We start from the raw sequence: 22406 nt of genomic DNA on the forward strand, positions 1-22406 counted from the left end.
ATCAGAATTGGAAGCAGGGCTACTGTAGGCTTGTCACCACAGAGACTGGCCACAGTTAGAGCGGGCAGAGCCCAGACTGGGGCCCAAGGTAGGAAGCTTGCCTAGGAAGACCCTGACAGGTGGGCTCTGCCCACGGCCTACTCACCACAGAGAACACTGCTCACCAGTACACCTCATATTATCACAAAGTACAAATATTTCTCTAGAAAAAGGGATCACATTGGTTTCAACAATAATGTCTACATTCTGTTCTTCTTATAAAAAGTCATTAGAAACATCAACATGTTAAATTTGATGTGATAAATTCCATGAGACAATTTTTAAATTTGGTTTATTGGGCTTCCCAGGTGGCTCAGTGGTAAAGAATCCATCTGCCAATGCAAGGAGACACCTGAGATGTGCGTTCGATCCCTGGGTTGGGAAGATCCCCTGGAGGAGAAAATGGCAACCCTCTCCAGTATTCCTGCCTGAAGAATCCCATGAATGGAGGACCTGGTGGGCCACAGTCCACAGAGTCGCAAAGAGTCGGACATGCTGAGCGACAGAGCATGAGTTATTTAGATTCAGAGACTATACAAAGTTCAAGCAACTGCTTTTTAAATTCATCTTCTTGACCCATTAATGGCAAGCACACCCTCAGCCCTGTTAGCCAAGACTGTCCTATGCTGGCATGGAGGGGGTCCCAGGAGCCTGATGAATGGGTCGCAAGGGGAGGCTCTGGAGGCTTCCAGAACTCGAGCAGGGGCGCAGCCTGACCTCCATCAACCAGGCAGTAGCCCCCGCCTTCCAGGAAGCCACCCGCTCACAGCCTAGGTGGACAGGCCTCTCCAGTCCTCCTGCCCACCCCCAGCCCCGCCTCCTTCTCTGAGGTACTGAGGCCAATCAAGGACCCCTGCAAGTACCATCCTTCCCACAGCTCCTAGCACAGTGCCCACTGACCAGGAAAAGAGCTGCTCTGGAGAGGAACAAGGTGAAACGGAGCCCATAACGTCTTTTCCTGGTGCAAACAGCACTTCCTGCCACTTCAGTCCCTGGTCACCTGCATGAGGGATGTGTCAAACACAATCCACGTTCTTCACAACCAGGAAAATCAAAATATTTTACGGTGAAGAAAAGAAGCTACACAATAAAGGTAAGGCCAAAGCACATGCTGTGGGACACATTTTCTGCAAACCTGGTATTTACCATCACAGCATCAGTTTCTGCAGAAGTCATGCAAAATAATGTGCAGACCCATGGGCAACCAACCCTGTGTAATACCCTCCTTGTGGCAATTCCAGAACAGAGTAAAGTTTCACTTTAAAAAGAGATTCAAGACTTGAGACCTCAGTGCCAGCTAAGGTGTCAAGAGACCCGCACGTGGGAGATGTCACACATCAAACCCAGCTCCACCACCACGGTTCTCTCTGCAACAGCCAGGCATGGAAACCACTCCTCAGAACAGCAGCCAAGGACATTTCATCTAAACCAAACCAGTTACGTTTATTCAGAACAAGAGATGAACTCAACAGAAACAAGAAAAAGGCACTTATTCCATTAAGCTTCCTTTGACATGACCTACACCTTTTAGCAACTGCTGTGCTTTCTAATGAGACCATGTCAGACCAGAACTGATCTCAGCGGGTTCACTGGCCTGTTTACAGCTCCCGGCCGCCCACAGTGACGATGAGGACTGTACTCTGAGCGATGACCCTGCGTCAGAAGGGGAGAAAGGCTGGAGAATGGTGTCACTTGGCAGGTGCTTGGTAGCAAAAGGGCTGCCTCGGTCTCTGGAGGGGGAAAGTCCCTGCAGAGGGCGGCAGGGTCCCGCAGGCTCAGGCTGACTCTGGGAAGATGCACACGACAACATGAGCCCAGCACACTGCCCTCAGCAGCTCTTTTTTATGGGCTGACGTGTGTTCTCCCCCAGAATTCGTTTGTTCATGTCCTAACCCCAGTATCTCAGAATACTGCACTTGGAGTCAGGTCTTTAAAGAGACGATTAAGTTAAAATGGGGGCATATGGGTGGGGCCCACCCCCACAGGCCTGCTGTCTCTATAAGAGGAACAGATTCGGATGCAGAGTCGGACAAACACAGAGGTGAAGGCGGTGTGGGGACACAGGGAGAAGGTGGGCGTCTGCACGCTCCGGAGAGGAAACTCGGGAGACGCCAGTCCCACCAACACTCGGATCTCAGGCTTCCAGCCTCCAGAACCGTGAGACAGTATGTTTCTGTGGTTTAACCTGCCCAGTCCACATCAGCCCAAGCAAAGAGTCACACCCTTTAACGCTTAATCTGAGCCACGCAGAAGAGCTCCTGGGTGGCGGCCAGTATTCTGAGGTCCCCCGTGGTCACGCAGGCTCTGTGGCCTGCAGGCAGGGACCCCGGAACCCGCTTCACGGAGGACTTAGGACAAGAAACAGGGCCCAGCTTTACAGCTGGAAACGGAACCTTGAATTCGAAGACAAAACCAACTCACCTCTCTGTTTTATTCATTCGTTAGGAGTAAGTGAAAATGGTTAACCAGTGGCTTCAAAGGCCACCATGACTCTGCCCTAGAGCTGTTGGGCGAGAGGAGCGGGGTGCCCTCATGGCCAGAGTCTACATCCACAGCAACTCTCTGGGCTGCCAGGGCCCAGGGCAGTGGAAGAGGTGGGCAGTGGTGGTATTTCCAGCTCCTCTCTCTGAGGATTTCGTAAGTGCTTCACTAGAGGGACGGGGCTTCCCAGCTGTCACAGTGGTAATCCACTTGCAGGGCAGGAGACGCGTGAGAAGTGGGTTCGGTCCCTGGGTTGGGAAGATCCCCGGGAGAAAAAAATGGCAACCCACTCCAGTATTCTTGCCTGGACAATCCCATGGACAGAGAAGCTTGGCGGCTTACAGTCATGAGGCTGCAAAGTGTCAGACAAGACTGAGCAACTGAGCATGCATTCACAGCTAAAGGGACTGCATTCAGGTCAATGAGCAGGGGCTTCCCTGGTGGCTCAGTGGTAAAGAACACCCGCCTGCCAATGCAGAAGACACAGGTGTGATCCCCGACCCAGGAAGATGCCACATGCTGCAGAGCACCTAAACCCGTGTCGCAGCTACTGAGCCTCAGTGCTCTACAGCCTGTGCTCTGTGACAGGAGAAGGCACTGCAGGGAGGTGTCCACACAGCGCAATGAGAGAGAAGCTCCCCTCCTCCAAAACTGAAGGGAAGCCTGCATGGCAGTGAGACCCAGCACAGCCAAAACCAAAAAATAGAGTTATAAAAGCCAGTGGGCGTTAAAGCACACTGGAGTAATGAGGTGCCTAACGCTTTTAACAGCCTGAGCTATGTTTCATATACTGTGAAATTCATCCATTTAAGTGTACAGCCCAGGTTTTTTGGTATATTCACAGAGTTTTTCAGTAATCCCCACCAGCTAATTTTAGAATGTTTTCATCAGAAAGAAACCCTATACCCATTGGCAGTCACCCCCCATTCCTCCCCCATGTCCAACCCTGGCAAACCACAAATCCCCTTTTTGCCTTTAAAGATGTTCCCTACTGCAGGCATTTCACACCAAAGGGACCACACAGCATGGCTGACCCCGCCTCTGGCACGAAGTGCTTCGATTCACATCGGGTCTTTCACTCCATTGTCAGCCACTGTTCTGTCCAGAATTTGCTGGAAGCCAAGGTTCAGAAACACAGGATAACTTTCCTAAGGGGAAGGGGATGAGCTGGGACTGTCTGGAGAAGTCTTGGTACAATCTTAAGCAAGGTTAGTTCTCCAGCTGCGAACAGCTAAGGTTTCACACTTGGATTAAGAGTGAAACCCACTGGCCTGCCTGGTGGCCTGAGTGGGGTTACCGGGCGGCAGCTGAGGCCGGCCGAAGGCAGGCCGCCAGGGGCAGACAACGAGAGCCAGCAAACCAGGGAACTGGCTCCGCAGCTGCTCTGGACCTGAGGCTAAGCCGCAGCTCTCCATCCAGCTCAGGGCAGCCCCAAGCCTGAGCGTCAGGGCCAGAGGCGGGCGGAGGCCCTCTCCCTCCCTTCTGCTTGGCGGAGGGCTCAGGATCTGGAGGAGGACTCAGGACCTGGGCCCAGGCCCCTCTCCGAGGCCCTGCTCAGCTGCCTCCCGCTCCCCAGCACTCTTCCTGCAGACCTCCGCCCGAGTCACAGAGGGAGGCGTTTTCAACACACCGCTGCCAACAGCCAGCCCCAGACCCCCGGCTGGACAGGCCTATCCATGAGAGGGTCCCATCTGCACCCTGACTTCCTTGTAGCAAACCCCAAATACTGCCCAGTAGAGAGAGCAAGGCGCAGCTGCAGGGGCGGTCTAGGTACTCAGGACCTGAGCAGGCCAGGCTCTGGTGGAAGCCGCGGGCAGGACGGCCTGTTGGGAAAAGTGAGAAAAAGCGTGACAGGGTAACAGGGCTGGACCAGAGCGGGAGAGGTCCCTGAGGGGGGCTGCCCTTGCCACGTAACTGGGCGGCGCCAGCGAGGAAGACGCGGGAGTGCCTGCTGGAGGCGTCCGTCTGGGCAGCTGAGTCAGCCTGGCGGCGGGTGCGGCGCCGTCCACTGGAGATATCTTCCCGAACGAGGCCGCTGGGGCTGGTCCTCTGGAGGCGTCTTCCGGAGAAAGGCCGCTGGGGCCGGCGCGGGGGCGGTGCTCGAGCTGCAGGTGGGCGAGGGCCGCAGGACACGCCCTCCCGGGTCACCGCAGTCCCCGCCCATGGAGGGCCCCTGGAGATCTCCAGCCAGCCTTTGTTATTTCTCTCTCCCTACAAAGTGTCCCTCTTCTTTTTTTGAGGCTTTCATTCCCGGCTCGGCCCTTCCTTTTCGAGACCCGTTTCTAGAAAGAGTGGTTGAAACAGAAGTCCTCCTCCGTCTCGTCATCAGCCCCCACAGCGGGGCCCTCACTCCCGGGCTCCCACAGAGTCCGCGCATGGCCGCCTTCCTCCCGAGTCGGGCTCCTGTGCTTCTCTCACCGCGCTGCGCTTGAATGGGCATCCCCGGCCCCTGCTCCGGGCTGTGGGAACCGCCATATGTACCCTTCCTCTCGTGCCCTCTGACCTTGACCCACGCTGGTCTGCTGTATCTCCATCTTCAAACACAATCTACAGAGGCTCCTCAAACCTGTAAATCCAGCTCCTACTCCCCGAACTGTTATCATATGCATTTTTTCTATCAGTTGGGTCATTCCACCAGTTGAACTCGCCAGCTCCTCACGTGCAGGGAATCCCAACTCCCAATCTCTCCTCCACCAGTCTCTTCCCTGATCCTCACATAGGAGACAAGCCCTCCTGCCGGCCTGCTCGTCCACTGGATCTTCCTTCCCAGGGAGTATTTGAGTTCTCCCCTCAGCCTTCCTGCTAACTGGGCTCTCCCTGCTCTATCCTACAACGGCATTAACCCAGAAGCAATGACCATAATAGTGGCCAATGTTTATTAAGCACCACCCCCTTCTGAAAGCTTTCCATATACTAAATTGACAAAGCTTTGCACCCATGACACAAGGGCCTCCTGGATTCTCCCCATTATACAGATGAATAAAGTAGAGTAGTTCACCGGCACTGTCTTGCTGGAAAGCATGGGCTCCAGAGTCTGCCAGCCTCAGTAAAAGCCAGATGTAGTTAATATCCCTGTTTAACACAGAGGTATTAAAAAGCAGAGATACTTTGCCAGCAAAAGTCCACATAGCCAAAGCTGTGGTTTTTCCAGGAGTCATGTATGGATGTGAGAGTTGGACCATTAAGAAGGCTAAGTGCCCAAGAATTGATGTTTTTGAAATGGTGTTGGAGAAGACTCTTGAGGGTCCCTTGGATGGCAAGGAGATAAAACCAGTACATCTTAAAGGAAATAAACTCTGAATATCCATTGGAAGGACTGATGCTGAAGCTGAAGCTCTAATCCTTTGGCCACCTAATGCAAAGAACTGACTCATTGGAAAAAGACCCTGATGCTGGGAAAGACTAAAGGCAGGAGGAGAAGGGGACAACAGAGGATGAGATGGTTGGCTGGTATCATTGACTCAATGAGTTTGAGCAAGCTCCTGGAGATGGAGAAGGACAGGGAAGCCTGGTGTGCCGCAGTCCATGACGTTGCAGAGACTCAGACATGACTGAGCAACCGAGCAACAACCAGCAAACACAGACGGAGCTCCCAAGGGCAGAACCGAGAGCTGTTGACTAGGGACTGAAGCCCCTCCAGCTCCAGTCCCAGTCTTGGGCAGGCAACAATTGTGTGGGGGGTGGTCTGACCACAGGGTGCCTGACACCCCGCATAGCAGGAGGGCACCGGCCACGATACAGCCTGGAGAAGGAGGTCAGAGTTATCACCAAAAGTTACCCATCAGCAAGAATACCCTCAGAATGTTCTCCCTAGAGGCTGCCCCCACCTCCTTCACTGCAGGGTCTGCTCTGTTCTGCCCGCCAGGCCCTGGAGATTTTGGGGTGGTGCCAAGGATGGTGTGACATGTACAAAGTCTGGGGCTAGGGGTGGGTGGTGCACACAGGGGCTGGGAAACCCACACAAGACCGCTTTCAGACAGAGGCCTGAATATCTGCCCCTAAATTTTACAGCTGACATTTTAGGATTTTTCTTAACAGTTTTGCCCTCCTTTAACCAGTTGTTTTAAGGGGTGATCTAACACTTCCAAGTTCTGGTTGATCCTCAGGGCAGAACAGGCAAGCACGGGCAGTTTCAGCAGGCGTGAACATCTCCTGCCCTTTATGGTGCACACTTTTCATTCACTGACTCCCCCATCGCCCCCAACAAGACGGGGAGCCCACTGCACGCACACAGGCAATGATGCGGGACGTGTCAGTGAAGCAGAGGCCTTGAACTCATGCCAAAAGCTCTTGCAGTGGAGCCCCTCCAGGAGCAGAGCTCCAGCCCCGCCTACGTGTCTGTGGCGGCCACGCTGCGCCTCAGCCTCTAAGCAGCATCCTGAGCAGCTGGCCCCGCAGAGCTGGATGCTGCCGGAGGCCCCAGCTCCCTGCATCACACCTGCGGCCCCCGGCTTGGGTCCACACAGCTGCGCCCCGGCGGGGCACCCCCGCCAGCTCCACAAGTCCATGCGACTCCCTGTTCTCTCCCACCTCCCTTTTCCTCACGCCGCCTGTACACAGCCTGCACAACTATTAACACAATTACAGGAATTTCCAACCATTTGCAGAAGCACAAGGGTGGCACTTACTTCCCCCGGACAGCCCCCAGCCCAGCTTCAACAAAGACCACCAGGCAGCTGATCCCATGTCATTCATCTACCTTTCTTGTCTCTCTGTTCTGGAGCAAGGAGCTGGACTATCTATTTAACATGCTTGAGGACTTTTAATTTTGTTTATGTCTCTGTGTTCCCCTGACTACAGTGAAATAATTTGTTTTCAGTTCACTGCATTATCCCTGGAGCCTTAAAAAGGGCCTAGCACATAGTAGGTGCTCAGCAGATACTTGTTCAATGGCTGAGAGTATGAACGAAGGCATGACCTCCCAGGCAGGCTCCTTCTGCCTGGCGTCTGTGCTTCCACTTATGGGGTCACGTGCAGTCACCGTGTTTCTCACCCCCTCACCTTCCCAGGCTGCTGGACGGAGGGGATCTGACCAGCGTCCACGGCCGACAGACTCCTATCAAGCAGCCCCGTGAGCTCAGGGACAGGGCAGTAGTCCTGAAAGGCTGCACTCACACACAGACACACACTGTGTTATACTATACACCGTGGGCCGTCCAACAACATGGGTTTGAGCTGTGTGGCTCCACTTATTCGCAGGGTTTTTTTGGCAAACACAGTATTACATCATCCAAGCTTGGCTAAATCCACAGACGCGCAAGTACAGATCCAGAGGGCAGACTATGGGACTTAAAAATCCGTGGTTTTGGTACCCTGGCAGGTCCTCAATCCACCATGGACACTGGCAGGGGTTGGCACCCCACACCGCAAGCTGCTCAAGGGTCGACTGTACACACTCATATCGTGTGTCAAACAGAAGGGTAAGCCCAGGCAGAGGTCCGATACTCACATGCACCCACGGAACCTAGTCAGGTCGTTGTTGGGCTTCTCACACTCGATTATGCTGGTGAACGTCAAAGGATTGAATTCGGAGACCTAAAATAATAGCACGTACACATTAGAGAGATCTGGGGTCAGCCTTGTCCATCTAAAAGTCACTTGCTTCTTGGTCTCCCACCCGCAGCGGCAGCATTTCATGAAGGACTCTGCGTTTGTAACCTGTGCACGTACCCCCGCGCGCGCACACACGCCCACACAGTGCTTGGCCCGTGCCTTTTTGTTTCTATAGTGAACGACAGCTGTCAGTGAGCCCACAGCACTGCAGCTTTAATGTAAATTAAGCATATATGGTAGAAGAGGGCAGGGATGAGTTGAGTTTCTTGAGACAAAGCCCCACCTTCCAACTTTTTACACGGATTCGGAGAAGCAGCTTCCATCTGAAAAACAGGAGCTTAGAATAAAAATATCATTTCCTCAACATGCTCTAAACATTCTTCACAGATATCTGGGGGCAAACATTTAAATAATCAGTGTGTAAGCCAATAATTTCTTTATCTTGCTTGATGAAAAAGTGAGAGCTCATCACAAAGGAAGCCCTTCACTTAGAGTCTGGCAGCGAGAGATGAAGCGAGGCCTGGCTCGTGTGGAGAGATGCATGCGGAGAGGGAACGGGCAAGAAGGGTGGGTGGCAGGCAGCGAACGAGAGACACTGGGACACACCTCCAGTGTAAACTACTGAGGCCCATCTACAGAGTTTTAAAACCAGCTTGCTTGGATCAGACTGGCCATTCTGTTTTATCCATCAAGTGTCACCACGTGGTTAAAAAAAAAAAAACACATCTGTCTTGGCTCACGCAAGCCTAGCATCACAAAAAAGGGTAACTGGTTAAACATCAGAGGAATGGTAGAAACACTGGTGACCCCCCTCCCAGGTAATGGTTACTCCAGCACAACAGCACCCCCCACTTGGCAGAGAAGATAGCTGTGAAGGTAATGACTCAAAAGTCAGCCCGACTGTTTTCCAGGCTGTGACTGTTTACACAGTAGTAGCTCGATTCCACAGCTGAAAACAAAGCGCCGCTTGAAAGACTCTTCTTGAAGTTTCATCAGCTATGGGCACCTCTCTCCATGGACTGAAATGCCCTCTGGCTCTGCTCCAGAGTACGGCTATGCTTGGAGGAGTGTATTTATTTCAGGCCTTGTGGATCCTCCTGAAGCCAGGCAGTTGCCTTTTCCAGAGCAGACCTCTGCCGATGCAACGCCCAGGACGGCCCTGAAGAGGGTGAGTTCCCCAGCACACCAGGGTTATTCTTGGCAGACAGGGAGGGCGGACTTAAAATACTCTGTCTCTGTTTATGATTCTTTCTCTCGAAGAAAAATGTAACGTGCATGGCTCAGAGACTAGAACATTCTGTCTCTGGAGCGTCAGAGCTGCCTTTGTAACGTTCTACCAATAAGCCTGTGCCCTGGGGAATGTGTGTGCCCAGGCCACGGGATACCTGCCTTCGTCTGCTTGTTGGGGAGGGTTTCTAGACCTGGAGGGATCTGCAGAGACTGTTCTGGGTTGAACTGTGTCTCCTCACTCCCACCCCCAGAATCCACATGTTGAAGTGCTAATCCCTAGTACCCCAGAATGTGGCTGCATTTGGACACAGGGTCTTTACAACGTTAAGTAAGGTAAACTGGGATCATTAGGGTGAGCCCTCATCCCTCATGCGATCTGCCTGGTGTACTGCTAAGAAGAGGGAATCTGCCAGCATTGTGGACACATGCGCGTGCGCGCACACACACACATGCACGCATGCACGTGTACATGTGTTGAGGGATGACTGAAAAGAAAGAGGGAGGAGACACCCATCTACAAACCAGGGAGAGGAGTTTCAAAGAGAGCAACGCTGTGGACGCCTCGACCTTGGACTCTGTGGCCTCCACCACTGCGAGAAAATAAATTTGTTGTTTGGGCCACTCTGTAGCCCTAACAAACCAATATAATATAGAGCCCATCTTTGACTTTCCCATTTAAAAAGAGTTTGTGTCCAGAACACATCTTTTGGATGAGAAAATTCTACTTACCTTGATTGTTTCCAACTTAACTGGCAATCTCTTAGTACCCCCATGTAAGAACTGTGTTTACTTCTCTCTCCACTCACTCATTTACCCGTCTACTTCCTGCCAAACTGCGTTCAAGGTGGTGCCCAAGCCACCTACCAGCCAAGCTCCTGGTGGTCCAGCCCCAGAGCAAGGACAGAAGGTCCAGTCCACCAGTCTATGCCACACATGCTAACTCCATATTTTTAATATGGGGAAGGTGAAAAAGTTCTGGAGATGGATGGGGGGGCGGTCACTGCACAAGACTGAATGTGCTTCATATCACAGAACTGCACATTCAAAAACGGCTACAATGGGGGAATTCGCTGGAGGTCCAGTTAGGACTCTGCACTCCCACCGTGGGGGCATGTCAGGGGACTAAGATCCCAGAAGCCCGTGGCGTGGCCAAAAAACAAAAAGTTCAACATAACAAAGAGGCTCTACCTTAAAAATAAAAAAGACAAAAATGGTAAATTTTGTATTATATATGTTTTACCACAATAAAAAGTTTAAAGAAAGCAAATATAAACAGACACCAACACCTGACTGTGAACAAAGAGATGAATCATCAAGTAACACCTAGCTCAGAAACCCAGAATTTCAGCACAAACGTAGAGCACCTCATGCTTAAGTCACCGCAGACACCTCTACACATACACCACTGGTGTCGTTATCATCGTCATCAGTTACAGCCGCAGTGTCTGATAGCTCACTAAATGCCGAGTACTATGCTAAACGCTGTTCACCACCCCTCACAGCACCACAGTGAGGTCCATTTTCAAACCATTTTTAATGTGCGGTGATGAAGGACCATGCCCACGGTCACGTGGCTGGGGGGTGACTGAGGGAGGCTCCTCAGCATCTCAGACATCCAGCTCAGCAGCCTTGCCAAGACTGCCTTGCACTAATAAGAAAAGATGATGTAGATATGTATATGTATAAAGATGATATATATACATATATGAATATGCATAAGCCAAAAAGTGTACAATTGGTTCGACAGAAAGTGCCAAACATGCCTTAAAGTTTTAATGTTTTCAAAAACATGTGTCAATTAAATGTACCCCCTTTCCATCTTCAGCAATGCCCTAGGATGCAGAATTAGTACCATTCACTCAAAACTGAAGCAAAAAAAAATCAGGAGCCCTAGAATCTACTCCTGGTTCTTCTGATTAAGAAATGGGGGCCTCCTGGCATTTAGACTCGGCTCTCAAGGTCTCTAGAGACCTGTGGAATCACAGGTCCACGACTGCAGAGGTGCTTCTAACCGCCCTCCCCCCCCCACTGCAGCGGCGCACTGCAGGAGCAGCGTGGTCAGCATGGGGTCACGCCGCAGCCCTCGGCCGCCCACTCCTCGCGCTGGGGCCCAGCGCACCCACGCCTCTGCCAAGTGTGTTGCCATCACTCACCGCACAGTCTCCACATCCCAGCAAGAAGCTTATGCTCACAGTTTCTACCTCAAACATTTTCCAAGCTTCTTTGGACCAAGTGTTTTGACCTCATTAGGTGGAAAGGAAGGCAGGGCAGTGATGCGGGCAGAGTCCTGGGCCCTGCCTTTGAGCTTGCATTCCCTAGAAACCGGGGCATCGGAGAGTCTGGTGACCCAGCTCACCCAGAGAGTGCGCCTTCCCCTCCCTGCAGACCCTCCCGAGTCCCTGACGCCTGGCGCCCTCTCAGGCCAACCAGGTACCTCTGGGGCCACGTTCCAGGTCAACCCCACAGGGGAGTCAGGGTCTGACTCAGCAGTGCCCAGAGCAGTCACTGAATGAACGCCTGCTTCATCAGGAAGATTCTCTTATCCATACTGAGATTCCTAAATGCATTAGATGAATCACTAATGAGTATTCCATACAAGTAAACATCGGTATTTTCCACCTTAAAACAGAAGCAGTGATGTCTGCAAAAGGGCATTTATAGTCCACTGAAGCAGACACATAATATTTTATCATAAAAGAAGTTCTTTAAACAGTTTACATTGCTATGCTGTTGGGAAAAGCACGTGTCCAAGCAGGAGCCCTGCCTGGCTCTCGCCCTGGAGCTTCTGGAGTGAGGATGTGTGCCTTGGTTTCTGGGCAGTGTGGTCCCAAAGGAGGCAGATGAGAGGACACCCAGAGCCCGGAGCCCAGACGTGGGCACACGGGGGAGAGAGCACAAGGAGCCGGACGCGGGCACACAGGGGAGAGGGCACACAGAGCCCAGATGCGGGCACACAAGGGAGAGGGCACAAGGGAGCCCAGACGCGGGCACACAGGGGAGAGAGCACACGGAGCCCAGACACGGGCTCACAGGGGAGAGGGCACACGGAGCCCAGACGCAGGCATAAAGGGGAGAGGGCACAGGGAGCCCAGACGCGGGCACACAGGGGAGAGGGTACACGGAGCCGGACGCGGGCACACAGGAGAGAGGGCACACGGAGCCCAGACGTGGGCACACGGGGAGAGGGCACAGGGAGCCCAGACGCAGGCACACAGGGGAGAGGACACACGGAACCGGACGTGGGCACACAGGGGAGAGGGCACACGGAGCCCAGACACGGGCATACAGGGGAGAGGGTACACGGAGCCCAGATGTAGGCATACAGGGGAGAGGGCACAGGGAGCCCAGACGTGGGCACTCAGGGGAGAGGGCACAAGGAGCCGGACGTGGGCACACAGGGAAGAGGGCACACGGAGCCCAGACGTGGGCACACAGAGGAGAGGGCACACGGAGCCCAGACGCAGGCATACAGGGGAGAGGGCAAAGGGAGCCCAGACGCGGGCACACTGGGGAGAGGGCACAGGGAGCCCAGATGCGAGCACAAGGGGAGAGGGCACAGGGAGCCCAGATGTGAGCACAAGGGGAGAGGGCACATGGAGCCCAGAGCCCAGATGCGGGCACTCAGGGGAGAGGGCACACGGAGCCCAGACACGGGCACTCAGGGGAGAGGGCACATGGAGCCCAGAGCCCAGACGCAGGCACACAGGGGAGAGGGCACACGGAGCCCAGACACGGGCACTCAGGGGAGAGGGCACACAGAGCCCAGACACGGGCACACAGGGGAGAGGGCACACGGAGCTCGGAGCCCAGATGCGGGCACGTGTACAAGGCTCTCTCTGTTTTCTGCCTCTGGGACTCTGTCCTGAAGATGCCTTTTGCTGTGTCCTGTCACAAGGCTCCTGCACACAAGGGGGTCCCCTCCACCTTGAGCTCCAACATCACTGCCCCGCGGTGGCCTTCAAAGGCCGGTCCCTCTATACGGCTGCTGCCCTGCACGGCAAGGTCTGCACCTCCACGCAGCAGCCACGTTCTGCCCGGGGGGCTCCAGGCGACCCTGCCAGCTGCCCCCACACCTCCCAAAAGCCATTCCTACACTCGGGGGCCTGGGGGAGGCCCACGCCATTCCACGTGGCTTTCTGTGCCCCCACCAAACTCCACCCCGGCGCTCCAGGAGGTGACGGTCCCCTGGCCGAGGCTGGGCAGGCAACTGCTGCTGCCCTGAGCTTGTGTGCCCCCCAACACCGGCTCCTTCCGAGCCCTTGGATTCTCTGAGGACAGTTCTGTTTCCTCCAGACCAGCACGGGGCCTGATGAACACACGGCCCAGAGGTGACAGATGCTTCTTCTTCAAGGATCTCCCATATCACAAACTTCCAAACAGACCCAGTGCTCCCTGCTGAGTCCTTGGAGGCCTGGACCCCTTGCCTACCAGACATCCCGCACCTGGTGTTGCGGCATATAGGGCTGGCAGGAGGCCTGGGGCACCTCTCTGTGTTCTGGAAAGCCGTCCCTCTTCTACAAGTGTGAATATAGATATGGAGAGGTGAAATACTTCTACAAGTATTTCAGTTAGAAGCAATATCAAAAGACTTCTTCATAGCCTATAATCTGGCTGCTTCCTTACTGACAATTGGTGAACAATACCTGCATTAATTCAGGCAAAGCATTTAACCCAAATGAATGAATAATTATGCCAGCTCCTGCTTTCCATTTTCAGTACCTGTCAGTGCTTCAGGCATTCAAGAGAAGGCAGATAGCCCAATACTGAATGAGGATATGAATGAATGAATTTACTTATTTACTGCAAAGACTGGACTGCCAAATCAATAGTTTCAATCAGCCTGAAATGAAAAAGAAATTGTCTACCACAGTGTCCTCTGGCACACAGCAGGATCACCCTGATGGATCAGTTTTTATTAAACAACTAAAAACGAGAATGAAACCAAAGGCACTCTGGTCCTGGGGGCAGGAGAAGTCAAATGTATGATTCTAACCAAAGAAACTTCTCTCCAATTTGTTTCGTATATTCAGTGTAACTCTGCGAGTTTATGCCCAATATAAACAGAAACTACAGAAATGATGACAAAACATGTTTAAGTAGCTAATCTGTGATTGCAGTAGTGTGACTAAATCATTGAACACGTCTCAGATACGTAAGTGCACAGGGAGGCTGGAACAGCAGCCCGTGAGCGACCCTGGATGGCGGGCGGTCCCGCACGCAGCAGCTTTTCTGAGGCCACCGCAGCTCCTGACCCCCAGCGTCTCCAGGGAAACAGATGACAGCACACAGGCGTCAGGGGGGCCTCAGCAGGCCTCTCAGGAAGCTCCCTGAGCTCAGTGTCTTTGCCGGCTGATAAAGACCTGATCCAGGCCTGTCCGGGCTGCTGCCTTCTTTTTCTAATTGCAAATTTTCCTGCCACAAGTACCTGCCCTGAGATCAAGGGGACCTCCCTTTGTCTTTCATGACAAAGACATGAAGGCTTTTGGGAAGCCTTTCATTTGTTAAATCTGACTTAAAAGTGCAAGAGTCAGCCCCCCCCTCCCTTCCCCCCTTTCATCCTCTGTCCCCTGGCCTCCTTGCTGGTTCACATTCAAAAAGCCTCAAAGCTTTAGGCCAAGTGCAGAGGCTCAGAGTGCTGGGTTTGAGTCTGAAGTCTCAAAATCAAAAGCGCTTCTTTCCCTCTCACCACAAATGCTCCATGCAGTCACTGTAGGCTGTCACTGCCAGCAGAGCTGCATTTTCTTCTTTTATCAAACGTGTTAAGAGTATCTAAGGGCTGGTGGCTATGCCTCAGACAGTTAAGCGATAGAGTTGCTTTTATAGAAAACCAACTTCGAAACCTAAATGAGGGTTGTTCTTTAAAACAGCCCTCTTAAAAGAAACTGTATGTAATTCAACATGGTGCTACCACATTTAACACATCTGAATTGGCGCTACCGAGGTGATTTGTTCTGCCCGCTGACAGGCTAGTCTCATTTTCCAACGTGGACTGAAAAAAAATGCACAATGCAGACGTTGAGTTGTTGCTGTTCAGTTGCTAAGTCGTGTGCATCTGTTTGCGACCCCATGGACTGCAGCACACCAGGCTCCTCTGTTTTCCACTGTCTTCCAGAGTTTGGTCAAATTCATGTCCAATGAGTCAGTGATGCCATCCAACCATCTCATCCTCTCGTCCCCTTCTCCTCCCACCTTCAATCCTTCCCAGCATCAGGGTCTCTTCCAATGAGTCAGTTCTTCACATCAGGTGGCCAAAGTATTGGAGCTTCAGCTTCAGCATCAGTCCTTCCAATGAATATTCAGAAGGGTTTCCTTTACGATGGACTGGTTGGATCTCCTTGCAGTCCAAGGGACTCTCAAGTGTCTTCTCCAACACCAAAGTCCAAAAGCATCAATTCTTTGGTGCTTGGCCTTCTTTATGGTCCAACTCTTACATCCATACATGACTACTGGGGAAACCACAGCTTTGACTAGATGGACCTTTGCCAGCAAAGAGATGTCTCTGTTTTTTAATATGCTATCTAAGTTTGTCATAGTTTTCCTTCTAAAGGAGCAAGTGTCTTTTAATTTCATGGCTGCAGTCATGGTCTGCAGTGATTTTAGAGCCCCCAAAAGAAAATCTGTCACTGCTTCCACATTTTCCCCTTCTATTTGCCATGAGATAACTAAGATAACATGATCTTCATTTTTTGAATGTTAAGTTTCAAGCCAGGTTTTTCATGCCTCTCTTTTACCCTCAAAAAGAGGCTCTTTAGTTCTTCTTCACTTTCTGCCATTACAGTGGTATTATCTGCATGTTTGCGGTTGTTGATATTTCTCCTGGCAATCATGATTCCAGCTTGTGATTCATCCAGCCTGGAATTTTGCAAAAGTTGAGAGTTATGGTTTATTTGGCAGATAGTCTGAAGACTTTAAGGCTAGGACACAGCATCTCAGATAACGCTGAGAAATTTTTTTGAAGAGGTGGAGTGGGGAGGCCAGGATATATAGTAGTTTTTGAAATAAGAGAGTCAAAACATCAAAAGAAAACCAGAAATCTCAAGTTAAGGAATTTAGTGTTTTTCTATGTATGAGAAAAATACAAGTGTCTGGGCTCACTGAAATGGTTCCTGAGATACACAGCTCAGCTAAGCATCCTGGGCTTTCGCATGCTGAGGTTTCCTCGGGGGCACCCGTGGGGTGGACACGGGGGTGGCTGCAGGGCAAGCACTGTTTTCATCCTGGGTTCCCCTGGGTCCGCCGCCCCCAGGTAATGGCTTACTGGTTGCACCAGCCCTTTGTTTACTGGTATGGCAGGTGATATCTTTCATCCACACCGCCCACGGGCCTCCTGTCCCACTTACATCACCGTAGGTGACGGGTGATGTGAGGCACTCACCCCTCACAGGGCAGCATGCAGGGAACTGAAGCCTGGGGTGCGTTTACAAGCAAGTGGGTCCTGAGGGTGGCTCCCAAGCAGAACCATGTTAGGAGAGAGTCATACTGCTGGTGTTAAAGAAAATCAGGATGGAGCACATAAAAAGAGGCCAGCTCAAGAGCCCTTGCACTAACCTGGGAAATGACCAAAAGGGCAGCAGAAATGTGGGATTCTAAAGCACAACCAGACCAGTACACTCACTGGAATTCATGGAAAAAAAAAAAAGTCCAACTTGAAAGATAGGCAATTTAGACCAAATGTCCAGCTTGGAGCAAACAGAAACACAGGCCAAAATATAAAAAACGTCTGCCCAAAGGTGTCAGAGGTTAAACAAGAAGGTGAAGCAGAATCAAATCTAGAAAAGATGAAAATCTGGGGAATTGAGACTGATCTTTGGGGCCTCCTTTTCCTCAGGGGAGTTTCTGGTCTCAAGTGGAGCTAGGGACACCGGTGGTGAGTGGAGGGCCTGAGGCAGTTTCCTTCTTCTGCTGGAACAAATGTGCTCTCTTCCAGGTCTGGAGATCATGTGTTGGAAAGGAGCCTCACTGAGCTAAAGCCAAAGAGTCCAGAGGGCTGTGATCCTTCTAGAGGCTCCAGGAGAGAAGCTGCTGCTGCTCTTCTTCCAGCTTCCGGAGGCCGCCCCTATTCCTATACGCACAGCTTCTCTCATGCCACATCTGACTTCACTGTCCTGCCTTCTCTTTTACTTCTAAGGCTCCTGTGATTATGAGGAGCCTGCCTTAATAGTTTAGGATAATTAGCAATACTGTCCCCACCTCAGGGACAGCTGATTAACCAATTTAATCCCATTAGCAATTTTAATTTCCCTTTGTCATATAACACGGCATATTTCCAGGTTCAGGGGATTAAGACTTGGGCATCTCTTGGGGGTTCTTTTTCCACCACCACAGAATTTGCCAATAGAAGGGCATGGATCCCTAGAGAAAGAGAATGAACCAGAAGAAAGAGCAAGCCTTTGAGCAAACTGCTCCCCAGGTTAGAGTCAACTGGGTGGCCCAGAAAATATCAACACCTAGCATTGGACTGAGGTCATTTCAGATTGTGGGAACTCTTAGATAATGAACAAAACAGAGTCTCACTTAAAAAAAAAAAAAATCTATATCTATATCTATCTATATATACACACACACACATATATAAAACACTAGTCCTCAAATGATTTATAAAAAACAAATTTCCAAATACAATGTCAGACACATACTCAGAGATAATCAATCATAACACAAGATAAGGCATCATGCAATAAGAACCAACAAAAACAAGACTAGGATCAGGCTTATAGGGATTTTAAATCACCACACTTACAATGATCCTGAAGCTAAAAATAGTTACCAGATGATCCAGCAAACCCACTCACAGGCATATATCTGGAGAAAGCTATAATTCAAAAATATACATGCACCCCAATGTTCATAGCAGCATTATTTATTAATACAAAAGCTAAGACACAATAGCAACCTAAGTGTCCATCAGCAGATGAATGGATAAAGTAGATGGGTGTCATACATACAATGGAATATTACTCAGCCATAAAAAGAACAGAATAATGTCATCTGTATCAATATGGATGGATCTGGAGATTATCATACTAAGTGAAGTAAATCAGACAGAGAGAGACAAATACCATATAATATCATTTGTATGTGAAATCTAAAAAAAAAGAAAAAGATACAAATGAACTCATTTACAAAACAGAGACTCACAGACACAGAAAACAAATTTAGATTTACCAAAGGGGAAAGGATGGGATAAATTAGGAGTCTGGGATTAAAATATACACACTACAATAGGGAGGAGGGAGGAGGGTTCAGGATGGGGAACACATGTATACCTGTGGCGGATTCATTTTGATATTTGGCAAAACTAATACAATTATGTAAAGTTTAAAAATAAAATAAAATTTTAAAAAAATAAATAAAAATAAGTTCCTCAGGAAAAAAAAAACATAGATAACCAATAAGGACAGGGACAGGGCACCGTACTCAATATCACTGAATTAATACCTGGTAACACAGACATGAAAGTGATAGAGGAGAGTGAAAAAGTTGGCTTAAAACTCAACATTCAGAACACTAAAATCATGGCATCTGGTCCCATCACTTCATGGCACATCGATGGGGAAACAGTGACAGATGTTAGTTTTTTGGGCTCCAAAATCACTGCAGATGGTGACTGCAGCCATGAAATTAAAAGACGCTTACTCCTTGGAAGGAAAGTTATGACCAACCTAGACAGCATATTGAAAAGCAGAGACATTACTTTGCTGACAAAGGTCCACCTAGTCAAGGCTATGGTTTTCCAGTAGTCACGTATGGATGTGAGAGTTGGACCATAACGAAGGCTAAGTGCCGCAGAATTGATGCTTTTGAACTGTCGTGTTGGAGAAGACTCTTGAGAGTCCCTTGGACTGCAAGGAGATACAACCAGTCCATCCTAAAGGAAATCAGTCCTGAATATTCACTGGAAGGACTGATGCTGAAGCTGAAACTCCAATGCTTTGGCCACCTGATGGGAAGAACTGACTCACTGGAAGAGACCCTGATGCTGGGAAAGATTGAAGGTGGGAGGAGAAGGGAACGAGAGGATGAGATGGTTAGATGGCATCACTGACTCAATGGACACAAGTTTGAGCAAGCTCAGAGAACTGGTGATGGATGGGAAGGCCTGGTGTGCTGCAGTCCATGGGGTCACAGAGTCGGACATGACAGAGCAACTGAAATGAAGTGAACATAAACATGTCTTTAGAACCATCAATAATACTTCTGTTGTACCTAGGTTTACTAGAGGTCAAGTAAGACTTTTTGTTACAAATTTGTCAACAAGAAATGTCCCTCATTATGGAAAATACTTCAGGGAAACTAAGATGTGTTTTCAGTAGAAGAAGGTATGAAAAAAATACTTAAAGAGTTATGCATGATCAGGATTTTCTAAAATTGGATCACAATTAGTTGGATAACTGGATTTTGTTAGGAATGACACAGCCATATGAAAAATGGTTAGAACCAACTAGATCCAAGATAGTGGAATCGACTTCAGAGCCAATTAGGTCCAAGATAGCAGAGTTGACTTTCACCGGACCTTGAGCCTCAGGATATAGGCCCATGGTGACACAGCAGCAAGCTAAGTGATACACTCATCAGCACTGACTAAATCCGACCAAATATTCTAAAAACTTTTGATTGATTCTTTTGACAAAACTTCTTAAATCGAATTCTGTGGAAGTTCTTTGACCTCTAGCTAACTTTGGGATTCTTCAGAGGACCGCTGAAACATCCCAAAGAGAGATATTAAACTAATCATGTTTATTTGGTTGGTTATAAGGGAAATATTATCAAATAAGTAATAAATCCTCTCAGGTTATAATGTATGGTAAATATTTCAAATATAGATATCCTAGAAGTTATATGGAGTTCCTAACATTCTGATAGTCTAATGGGAGTCCTGGTAGTCTAATGGGAAACTTGATGACTTCACAAAAGTCAACAAAAAGACTGAATAAACCAGTGAAAATGCTTATAACTTTTATGGTTTCTAGCTGAAAAATTACAGGTTTGAATCTGTGTTTTCCAGGAGTAGGGAAAACCTTTCCCTAAAACTAGTCATGCCAGTAATTTGGTAAAATTAGATGTTATAAACAAATTAAAACAACTATATTTTCTATCTGACTCTTCCAGAGATTAGAAACTCTTAGGTTCCCAGTAACTTTTATCAGATGAGTTAGGAAGGTTATCTCACTAACAGGTATAGAAATCTCAGGGAATTTTTGAAACCTTGAAAAGGGAAGACTTCACCTCGATTTGATAGGAGAAATCTGTGATAAGCCTTTGACATGACTTTCCCAGCCTTGTTTTATTTTAAAAGTTCAATCTGAAACTCAAAAGTTTCAGCAAAGCAAAAAGTCTATGATCAATTAAATGGTTATACAAATCATCAGGCCAAATTTATTGAGAGCAGATCCACTTTGCAAACAAACTAGCCCTAATATGGTTATATTTGATAAAAATTACGGTAATTTTAGGAAGAAAAAGATGTTTCAATAAATGTTAAATCCCAGTTTGTTAATGGAGGTTTGTATCTAGTAAGACTCATTTCTTGGATAGTTCTTTGCTATTATGTGATACTAAGGTTAAATTTAATTGAATTCTTAAAGAACACCCTAAGTTTGTTTCTGAAGCTTATCTCAGTAATCTATCTTTAGATAAAGATCAGATGCCTTATGACCTGCAATCAGGACTGGAAAAAGACATAATTTAAGGGGCTGTCTCCAGCCTGGATGGAAGAACCTTTTTATCAGACACTCTTAACTGGCTCATGCACAGTAAAATTGAAGGGAAATTGACCCTTGGATTAATTCCCACTTTCAAAGGCCCCTACACTAGACTATTCTATACAGAGGACAGCTGACCTGATCTTACCTTAAAATGATGCTCAAACAGGAGAAATTGCACTATATCAGGACGGGAAGAAGATGACATTAGAGGTAGACAATTTGCCCAAGATTCTGGACCTGATTCATATTATCATTTGCAATGTTTTCTTGACTTCCTGGACCTTTGCAATAAATCAAATGCTTTTCTATCATAGGCCTGATTCTATGCAAGTTTTAGAAATCAATACAATTACCTGTGTCTAGTTCTGGGTCCCTTGGTGAATTTCTCTACTCTCAGGCTCAAACTGGTTGGCCCCAAGAAAATTTACTTAAAAAGAAAAATTGTAATCACATTCAGGTCACTATTGATATTACTAGGTGGGATCCCCTCACCTTGTCAACTAATAATGCCTACTCCAACTCTGGCCATAAATTTGAGTTTTCTTATATTCAGTTCAGTTCAGTTCAGTCGCTCAGTCGTGTCCGACTCTTTGCAACCCCATGAATCGCAGCACACCAGGCCTCCCTGTCCATCACCAACTCCCAGAGTTCACTCAGACTCACGTCCATCGAGTCAGTGATGCCATCCAACCATCTCATCCTCTGGCGTGCCCTTCTCCTCTTGCCCCCAATCCCTCCCAGCATCAGGGTCGTTTCCAATGAGTCAGCTCTTCCCATGAGGTGGCCAAAGTACTGGAGTTTCAGCTTCAGCATCATTCCCTCCAAAGAAATCCCAGGGCTGATCTCCTTCAGAAGGGACTGGTTGGATCTCCTTGCAGTCCAAGGGACTCTCAAGAGTCTTCTCCAACACCACAGTTCAAAAGCATCAATTCTTCGGCGCTCAGCCTTCTTCACAGTCCAACTCTCACATCCATACATGACCACAGGAAAAACCATAGCCTTGACTAGACGGACCTTTGTTGGCAAAGTAATGTCTCTGCTTTTGAATAGGCTATCTAGGTTGGTCATAACTTTCCTTCCAAGGAGTAAGCGTCTTTTAATTTCATGGCTGCAGTCACCATCTGCAGTGATTTTGGAGGCCCCCAAAATAAAGTCTGACACTGTTTCCACTGTTTCCCCATCTATTTCCCATGAAGTGATGGAACCGGATGGCATGATCTTCGTTTTCTGAATGTTGAGCTTTAAGCCAACCTTTTCACTCTCCACTTTCACTTTTATCAAGAGGCTTTTGAGTTCCTCTTCACTTTCTGCCCTAAGGGTGGTGTCATCTGCATATCTGAGGTTATTGATATTTCTCCTGGCAATCTTGATTCCAGCTTGTGCTTCTTCCAGTCCAGC

General features: G+C 49.2%; 1 protein-coding gene across 5 annotated transcripts in view; it reads right to left on the bottom strand.

Moving 5' to 3' along the window:
* Nucleotides 1-22406, bottom strand: part of ATP10A (ATPase phospholipid transporting 10A (putative)) — a 184216-nt gene that overhangs the window by 53639 nt on the left and 108171 nt on the right. For all 5 annotated transcript variants that reach the window (XM_015459144.3, XM_059879245.1, XM_010816883.4 and 2 more), the window contains one exon: nucleotides 7970-8055. In XM_015459144.3, coding sequence (XP_015314630.1) covers nucleotides 7970-8055 — 86 coding nt within the window. The remainder of the gene's footprint in view (nucleotides 1-7969; nucleotides 8056-22406) is intronic.

This window comes from Bos taurus, chromosome 21 (assembly GCF_002263795.3).
Source record: "Bos taurus isolate L1 Dominette 01449 registration number 42190680 breed Hereford chromosome 21, ARS-UCD2.0, whole genome shotgun sequence".
NCBI lineage: Eukaryota > Metazoa > Chordata > Mammalia > Artiodactyla > Bovidae > Bos > Bos taurus.